General features: G+C 34.1%; 1 protein-coding gene across 1 annotated transcript; it reads left to right on the top strand.

Moving 5' to 3' along the window:
- The first annotated feature begins 222 nt into the window (after nt 1-222).
- LOC143246021 (uncharacterized) lies at nt 223-10,193 on the top strand. Its single transcript, XM_076492264.1, has 4 exons — nt 223-677; nt 4,974-5,094; nt 6,798-6,941; nt 9,170-10,193. The coding sequence occupies exons 1-4, from the start codon at nt 600-602 to the stop codon at nt 9,376-9,378; spliced, it is 552 nt and encodes a 183-aa protein (XP_076348379.1). The 5' UTR covers nt 223-599; the 3' UTR covers nt 9,379-10,193.
- Nucleotides 10,194-10,220: the final 27 nt, after the last annotated feature.

Below are 10,220 nucleotides of genomic sequence, written 5' to 3'. Positions count from 1 at the left end.
TAATAGGAAAGAAAACCAGTAAAACTTTGGAATAATATTTTTATCGTATTTCAGTTTCTTACACTTTCTAAGCGTTCGTTTATTTCCCCTCATTTAAAATTGCCGTGTTCTATTTCTGCTTCGCTTCCTTGATTTAGTTGCAAACGCAACAGACAATTTTTCACTGGGGACAGTAACTTCTAAAAAAAAAAAACGGGGTGTAACTGCGGATCTCTGTAATATTCAAAGTACATTAAAAACTAGTTCGCTAGATTTGTTTCATTATATTTGCTGCGGAAAGCTCCACGCGTAGCATTTGTCTTTATCCAATAGCCGAAGGGCGAGGCAGAACTGTTTGACCACTTCATCACTGAATATCAGTAGGGTGATCGGGGCGACACGTACATTAGAATACTCCCGCCTTGGACAGGTTCTGGGTAATGGGAATTACTCAGTGCAATGTCTCGTGTAGGCCGTGAAAGTAGGCAGCGGGTGGGGCTACTCCTGGCATATAGCGCCTGCGTTGAGTAGCTCTTTCATCCTGCAAGAGGAACCGACCCATCTGACGGACGACCGTAGTTTAGGAAACGACCTACTTGACTCTGGAACCAAAGACCCGGATGACATCGTGCAGTTTTGTTATATACATGTTCATGTTTTTGTCTTGGGTTGAAGCGCACCCGACATTGAGTCTCATTGTAAGTACAGAAACAAAATCGTTGTGATTTTCATAATGAATTATTTGAGTTTTTATATATATATATATATATGTATATAGAAGCATACAATTGGGAGTGTATCAAGAATAGAGTTAAATAGTCACATAGAAGTTGTAAGTTTTACATTAAAACTCTGAACGTATTAAACCTGGTTGTTGAATTTGTTCAAAATTATCTTTATTTAATTCAACTAAAAACATGTATAGCAAAATGTGCTTTCTTTGTTTGTAAACATATTGGTTAAAAAAATACGAGAAACACATTAAATCTCAGTGATGGCAGATTTCTGTAATTGTTTAATTTGCAACTAACTAACCACAAAATACTAACTTAATATTATAAATTGTATAATGACATCCTATATTCATCAAATTGTATAACGAATTCCCGTAGTCACCTTTGAGCTAATATCTTTTCTTATATTACTAAATAATAGAAATTTCCAACAGTTTATGAATACAAGAGAGCTAAACATCAACGTAATCCGAGGGTAGCGGGTTCGAATCCCGTCGCGCCTAACATGCTTGCTCTTTCAGCCGTGGGAACGTTATAATTTTACGGTCAATCCAACTATTCGTTGCCAGCTATCTGTGCTAGCCGTCTCTAATTTAGCAGTGTAAGACTAGGGGGAAGGCAACTTGTCATCACCACCCACCGCCTACTCTTGGGCTACTCTTTTACTAACGAATAGTGGAATTGACCGTCACATTATAACACCCCCACGGCTGAAAGGGCGAGCATGTTTAGTGCGAACGGGATTCGAACCCGCGACCCTCGGATTACGAGTCAAACGCCTTAACACACTTGGCCATGCCGGGCCATCACAAACAGTCAAAACACTACTAAGTCATATCCGACCTTAAATCACGAAAATAAAGTAGGATATACAAACAAAAAGTTAACGTTTTTTAGAGAACAGACATGAACACGCACTACTTTAATACAATAAATGAATATATTGAACAAAATAAACACATATACACACCAAATTTCCCAGTAAATACAACAAATTCACAAAACGACAGCACCATTGGTTATGTAGTTAAAATAATGCAGACAATAAGAAAAATAAAAGTACTTATATATATATATAAAACAAACCAAAAATAAAGTTTGAGGTGAGGGTGGGATACAACCCAGTATCCGTAAAAAGGGTACTCAGAAATTGTTTTACCATTTAACAGTATTGTTTATCTCTCGACTCCCAGCCTGTTGGAAGCAAAAATATTATGTTTCTAAATAAAAGTAAACTAGTGAATAAGCCAAGTAATTGCCACCAGCAGTACAGAGGTATGTATGCGGAGTCACACTGCTAAAGCCCGGGTTTCGATACACATGGTGAGTAGAGCACAGACAGCCCATTGTGTGGGTTTTTGCTCAATTCTAAACAAAGGAACAAAACAGGAAGCTACCGACCGATTAGTCTGACTAATTGTGTAGGAATATTTTAGAAATAATTATTAGTAATAGAATCTCCAATTTTCTGAACATCACATCAAAATTATTCAAAGCTCAGAATGATTTTAGAACATTTGGGCAAGCAAAATACTGTTTAGTTAGGTTAACTGAAACCATAGTCAGACAGGCGATAGCACTGTTTATGCAGGAATAACAAATGTTATTCATAGAGACAGTCATCAAACTTTTACAGTGCTACACAGTGTTTTTTGTACACCAATATCTGTAAAGACTGAGTCAGGTTTTGATAATGTCTGTAAATATCATAGCAAAACCAATATATCTGTAAAGACTGAGTCAGGTTTTGATAATGTCTGTAAACATCATAGCAAAACCAATATATCTGTAAAGACTGAGTCAAGTTCTGGTAATGTCTGTAAATATTATAGCAAAACCAATATATCTGTAAAGACTGGTCAAGTTCTGGTAATGTCTGTAAACATCATAGCATAACCAACATATCTGTAAAGACTGAGTCAAGTTCTGGTAATGTCTGTAAACATCATAGCATAACCAACATATCTGTAAAGACTGAGTCAAGTTCTGATAATGTCTGTAAATATCATAGCATAACCAATATATCTGTAAAGACTGAGTCAAGTTCTGATAATGTCTGTAAACATCATAGCATAACCAATATATCTGTAAAGACTGAGTCAGGTTTTGATAATGTCTGTAAATATCATAGCAAAACCAATATATCTGTAAAGACTGAGTCAAGTTCTGATAATGTCTGTAAACATCATAGCAAAACCAATATATCTGTAAAGACTGAGTCAAGTTCTGATAATGTCTGTAAATATCATAGCATAACCAATATATCTGTAAAGACTGAGTCAAGTTCTGATAATGTCTGTAAACATCATAGCATAACCAACATATCTGTAAAGACTGAGTCAAGTTCTGATAATGTCTGTAAACATCATAGCATAATCAACATATCTGTAAAGACTGAGTCAAGTTCTGGTAATGTCTGTAAACATCATAGCATAACCAATATATCTGTAAAGACTGAGTCAAGTTCTGATAATGTCTGTAAATATCATAGCATAACCAATATATCTGTAAAGACTGAGTCAAGTTCTGATAATGTCTGTAAACATCATAGCAAAACCAATATATCTGTAAAGACTGAGTCAAGTTCTGATAATGTCTGTAAACATCATAGCATAACCAATACATCTGTAAAGACTGAGTCAAGTTTTGATAATGTCTGTAAATATCATAGCAAAACCAATATATCTGTAAAGACTGAGTCAAGTTCTGGTAATGTCTGTCAACATCATAGCATAACCAACATATCTGTAAAGACTGAGTCAAGTTCTGGTAATGTCTGTAAACATCATAGCATAACCAACATATCTGTAAAGACTGAGTCAAGTTCTGGTAATGTCTGTAAACATCATACAATAAACTTTGAATTCCTTGTTATTCTTTTTCTACTTCTTTCAAATTCATGATCACTAAACAGCCGAAACACATTTGTCATAGTTTCAAACGGAGTATCTGCTTTTATAAGTATTAATTATTAATAACTAGTAGCATATTTTTTAAATCTTTAATTCTTGTGTAAACGATGTTATTATTACCCTTTGAAGTTAGCGTTTGTGCAAAAATATATTTGTTTAAGTGTGAAGCTTATCTACAGGGTGACACAGCAATTACCAACCAGTAATAGTTAAACAATAATTATTAAAGTTGAAACCTAATTGTATGTAGAATGTGATTATACATACAACCTTATGTTTATTGAAACACTACATTAAAAAACAAATAACGAAAAACGTTTTCAAAAAAGGAAGTAAACAAGAATAGGTGATACCAATGCTTGAGAAACAATGCAAGTAAGATAGTATGAATGTCATATGCATAAATATGTACAAATATTTAATCATAATTGGGGTTCATTTATCCTATTTTCTCTGTTAACATTCTACCACGCTGTGTGTCTGTGCTGTTATGTAGGGTTCATACACGTGCCATCTTTACTATCTTGTTTAAATTGTTTTTGAAAGATTTATATTTGCTATCCGTACATTTTGACAGTTTAACAATAACCAAGGAGAGAGAAAGTGGTATGAATTGACCCTCGCCCTCCCAGGTCGCGCACAATGACCAATAAAATATCACCACAGACCAGATGAGAAGAGAGATACACAAACATAAAGTTGAATTAGGGTAACAAAAAGAACGCACACGCACACACACATGTGTATATATATGTTAATGTGGATTGAGTTATACAAGTATAATGTATCATTCTGAGAGATAGTAGTAATAAAACGTCTATATTATAAAAATCTGACGAAATGCTTTTGAACGCTAGAATATTCATTAAGTTTTAGATATCTCACTAAAGGTGGAAACACAAACTCAACATCTCAAAATCGGTTTTAAACATCCTGTCAAATTTTGTTGCTTCTTTCCTCGGGGAAATGCAATATTTTGTTCTAATCTACTAACAACCAAAGCCTAATCAGTTTGTTTCTGGATAAACGGCACTATTTAGATTCATATCATGTCCCTACTGAACGATATTCACATAAACAAATATGGGATAGAATATAGTGTCAGATACTTGGTGGGGATGGTTTTCATATATATGTATACCAGTCATTTAGAATTTGTTATTGTTCTTTTATTCTCAACTTGTAATTATCTCATTGTACAATTTACAGTACATTCATTGGTATTTAAAAATGATATAATTTTCTTAAAATGTCTAACCTGATTCTTCACGTGCTTAATGTAAACCTTACATTAATTCTTTGTTGGTTTGTTGTCTTTATATTTTGGAAGTCTTTCTTCGTTGAACAGGAATGTGACTGTTCGAGTACAGAGCCTTATTCAACTCCTGACTGGTTGGAAACTGATGTTGTCGCAGGGTTTAGAATATGGCAGCTGCTCTTTCTCAGCATTGGAGGGTTTATTGTTCTTGGTGAGTTTCAAAATTATGTATGATGTTAGTAACTACACACTTCAGGTTACATGCAAATACGTTCTTTTTATGGTTATCCGAAGACATATTATATGTATTTCAGTAAATAATAACAATAGGTCACCTCAACCACAATTTCGTGATAACATTATCGTAAAATTAAAGATACGATACTCTTTAATAATCCCATAAAATCAAAGTAACAATAACAGTGAGGTAAAATTAAATAGAAGATGCCATTTAACAGATGTCACTTCAGAGGATAATGATACTTGTAGTTCTGTAAAATCAAAGGACAAATGTCACTTGACTGTTCTGTAAACATCTAATGGATTCCATTACATAACTGTCCAGTGAAAACCAAAAGAACGATGGCAATTCATATTGATACAAAATAAAATGGCCAATGTTTCTTAATAGTCATGTAAAATCAATAGTACAATGATATCTAGCAGAGCTACAAAATTAAATCGACAACTTCACCTAATGTGACTGGAAAATGAAAAGTAAAGCGTTGCTTAAAAGTTCTATAAAACAGAGAGAGATTAATACTTAACAGTGCTTTGAAATAAAGTGACAATTACATCTAACAGAATGATAAAAATAAAACGAAAACTCTACCTAATAGTACTGTAAATAGTATGTCATGAGATAGCTCTTCATTAATCGTGTGTCCCACAGTGGCTCAGCGGTATGTCTACAGACTTACAACGCTAAAAACCAGGTTTCGATACCCGTGATGGGCAGAGCACAAAGAGCCCATTGAGTAGCTTTGTGCTTAATTCAAAACAACAACAACAACATCATTAATCGTGAGTTTACGTCACTTTCGTCCAGGCGATGAGCACTCTAGCTGGTTGAAAATATTTAACCGTCCATTCCATTACAAAATGTATTATTTAAAACTAAATAAATGTGTAGTATTACACATACACATATATATATACACATAGTTTGCTTGTTTGTTTTTGAATTTTGCACAAAGCTACTCGATGGCTATCTGTGCTAGCCGTCCCTAATTTAGTAGCGTAAGACTAGAGGGAAGGCAGCTAGTCATCACCACCCACCGCCAATTCTTGAGCTACACTTTTACCAACGAACAGTGGGATTGACTGTCACGTTATAACGCTCCTACGGCTGAAAGGACGAGCATGTTTGGTGTGACGGGGATTAGAACCCGCGACCCTAAGATTACGAGTCGAGTGTCCAAACCACCTGAGTTGTTAAATTAACCAACATGTTAGATAAGGATAGAATAAACAAACACTTTCAAAGCAATTTGCGATTATTGCGTGAAGAGTTACCAATTTGCAGGTGTTTTAAAAAACACACTACCTCATGAGGGACTGAAAACTAAGCCACGAGTTTTAACTTAAATTTACACTTACAAATCAGTCTCTAGTTTCTTTTCACTTTTAAGTAGCTCTATTTACTTTTCTAAATATTTCTTTTCTATGCCCACCCAATGGCTAAGCGGTATGCCTGAGGGCTCACACCGCTAAAATTTAGGTTTCGATACTTGTGATGGGCACAGAACAGATAGCCCATGCGTAGCTTTGTGCTTAAATGCAACTATATACTCTTCTCTTATTATTCAATGCTACTGGATGTTTAAAGAATACATTTATTGAATTACCTTTTCCTTATATTTTAAATGCCTCTATTTTAATCGTATCGTTATACATCCGTATTTTCTCTTTCAGTCGTACTTTTGTGCTGTGTGGTCAAGATCCGAATACCCCGTACTAAACAGGAAATTGAAATCGACTACCAACGTAAATGGTTAACTCGTAACTTCCGTGCACATCTGGACATGCTATCCATGGGTGAAGTGAATTTTGTTACAGGTTCGTGATAATTATAATGGATTTTCTTTTCCAGTTGTTTTCTATATTAAGTTTTAAACAAGAGTTCCAAGCGTAAGACTAATTAAAATTTACCTTGAAAGGTGAAGAGTAGAATCGTCTGTTAGTGTACCTTGTCCTCTGAGGAATGTATATATCAGTCTGTTCTGTCCTTTCAACCTCGTATAGATATTACATCCACTTATATCAAATCAGTAAAGGGTCATCAAACTTTTTTTTGGCCCTGCATATCCAGGTGGTTAAGGCATTCGACTCGTAATCCGAGGGTGGCCGGTTCGAAAACCCGTCCACACCAAACATGCTCGCCCTTTCAGCAGTGGGGGCGTTATAATGTGACGGTCAATCCCACTATTCTTCAGTAAAAGAGTCACCCAAAAGTTGGTGGAGGGTGGTAATGACTAGCTGCCTTCACTCTAATTTTACACTGCTAAATTAGGGACGGCTAGCACAGATAGCTCTCGTGAAGCTTTGCGCGAAATTCAAAAACAAACCTTTTTCAATGTGAAACATATTTGAAGATTAAACCAGAGCATCTTAGACCCATTAGTAGCAAAACTACAGCTATCAAAGCCCAGCATTTTATATATGCGATGGCTCAGTTCTAAAACTTTGAGTGTAAGTTATTATGTCAGTAGTGGTTTAAACCTACACTTTACATACACTGAGAATGGTGTTTTCAGTTTTAAAAGCTACACTTTGAACTGTGTCAGGGGTCGTTAAGACATTAGATTATTAAATACAACTATAAAACATGATTTAAACAAGAAATGGTGGTAAAGCTGACGTTTATTTGATACAGTTTTAAAACTAAATCTGCCAAGTTCTTGCGCCAAAAGACGGTTTATCCGCAGATGGTGGGTGACATTTTTATTAACCTTGTTGATGACGAGAAACCCACTTGAAATACAAGTGTATCTCAGAACGGATGGTATGGTTATTAACACTTTTATTGATAAGGAGAGAACAACGTTTCGACCTTCCTGGGTCATCTTCAGGTTAAGATGAAGATGGCTTAAAAAGGTCGAAACGTTGTTCTTTTCTTATCAATAAAAGTGTTAATAACCATACCATCCGTTTCGAGATACATTTTTATTAACCATTTCCTGTTAATGTTTATTGGCTACTTTGTGAAATGCTAACAGCAGTGAGAGTTAATTGCCCTTTGTAAGAGAGATGTCCTAGACCCCGTAAAGCAACTTTCTCCCTTTGATATTGTGCTTTATCTATATATAGCCTTGATTAAACACTCTTGCCCGATACTGTAGCTTCTATTTTAACAAGCTTCTGTAAAGAACAAAGACGTTAAACTTAAATTACACGTCTTCATGAACTTTCTACATTTTCCTCTACTGTACACGCACTTCAGCTTCTAAAACCATATTTAAGCAGATCAAAGGCATACGTATTCATTGGAGTTGCATTGAGCAGGGTTAATTTTGCTCCAGCTTCTTTGATTCTATTTCTCTTGAAACCAGCTACGTCTGTAGCTGAAAGATTGTAAACTTTTAACTTCTTAACCTTCATCAACTTGAAATTCATATTTATTATTCTGTTAGCGAAAACAGAAAATATGTCCAATTTCATCACAAAGGTTTGTTGGGTTGAAAGGTTCTCCTTCCAAACCAAATCCTTTTGTTTTGTCATTTAAATATTTAATTCTTGTTTTCCTGCTTATTCTTACAATTAATCTGAATATTTTAGTCACATCATTAACCTAAGTGAATTTTTATTTCTAAACAATAGTGTGAGTTTCTCATAAGTGGATTTTTATTTCTAAACAATAATATGAGTTTCTCATAAGTGGATTTTTATTTCTAAACAATAGTAATTATGATGCCAAGTTTAAGTTATCTTCTTATCATTAAGTGGCATCCGAATTTCTTTAATTGATAATATTAAGGTTCTCGAAAGTTTTTATATGCTCATAAAACAATGAAAACAAAGCTTTGCGTTCAAACAGTTCGTTCTGTTTGCCAGAGCATGAAGAATCCCTTTTGTACATGAGAAAGCCGTGGAATCAAAACTTTTAACAAATATATTTATTTTACAATATTTATTTTAAATAAAATACATTTCTTTAATTCGCGACTCAATTAAATAATTTTTTAAAGAAATTCGCTAAGTAAAGAAAGTTTCCCTTGTTTGTAGTTACTACACGTATAGTGGGAAAGACGTAAATAGCTCATACATAGTATTTATTTCTATTTTAGTATTAGATAAAGTCAAAGAAATATGTAATGAAGACAATATGTGTGAATCAGAATGCAGTGATATTATCAACACTGGTGCGGAACTGCCAGATGAAGAAATCCAAACCGACAAAGTGGCCGATAACACAGAGCTGGAAATCTACGAAAAACCATCCAGAACTATCCAGTTTGTCGAAGACAAGCAGCAGCTCACAGTTCCTTATGTTTGATGTACAGTTCAATTTAATAATAACTTACCTGTTGAAAGTCTCTGCTATTATAAACATTCTTTATGTTCGTTTGTTTGTGATTAAGTATAAAATGACACTGGTTTCTCACTGTGCCCACTGGTGAGTATCGAAACCGTTTTTTAGCGTTATAAGTCTTCAGACTTAACGCTGTGTTAAATAAGTTTGCCCCCAGTGAGAATCAATAACAAAGCGAGAGAAGGCAGGATCTCAACGTCTATTTATAAAAAAATGTCTATTTATGTTACTATGAATTTGTTATGTGTAAAATAGTGTTTGTTTTCTTTGTCGATTGTAGGGAAAATAGGGAATCGAGCCTTAATTTCTAAAATTTGTGAAATGAAGTATGGATATATTCACACAAGAATAATTAACAAATGTTAAAGAGTATTGGAGTAAAAACTCTATACATGTGTGTATATAGTAACGTAATATTTTAAGGTTTTATCACTATTAAAAATGTTCGCCAGACCATTGAAGAAGAACTCTTGATATCCTAAAACAATGTTTTACTTTTATTAATAACTTTATATTTCTTACAATTTAAAATTTTTACAAGGAATATTCAAAACGTATTTTTAATATATTAGGTAAAAACAAAAAACAGCTGACATTTCTCATTCATAGGAAAAGTTAAGCCTAAGGTGAACTATTTAAAACCAGGTTTTGCGTATGAATGAGTAATATGAGAGATAGATCGCAAAGAGAACCAATATTTGTGTTCAGAATTTCGAATATATTATTCAGAAAATAATTCAATTTCTTTAAACTTGATGTTTAACTTTTGAGGCTTATCAAATACTTCTCAATAAACTGCTTAACGG

Source organism: Tachypleus tridentatus, chromosome 3 (genome assembly GCF_004210375.1).
Source record: "Tachypleus tridentatus isolate NWPU-2018 chromosome 3, ASM421037v1, whole genome shotgun sequence".
NCBI classification, from domain to species: domain Eukaryota; kingdom Metazoa; phylum Arthropoda; class Merostomata; order Xiphosura; family Limulidae; genus Tachypleus; species Tachypleus tridentatus.
The sequence above is the reverse complement of the archived record's forward strand: the minus strand, read 5'-3'. Positions and strand labels throughout refer to the sequence as shown.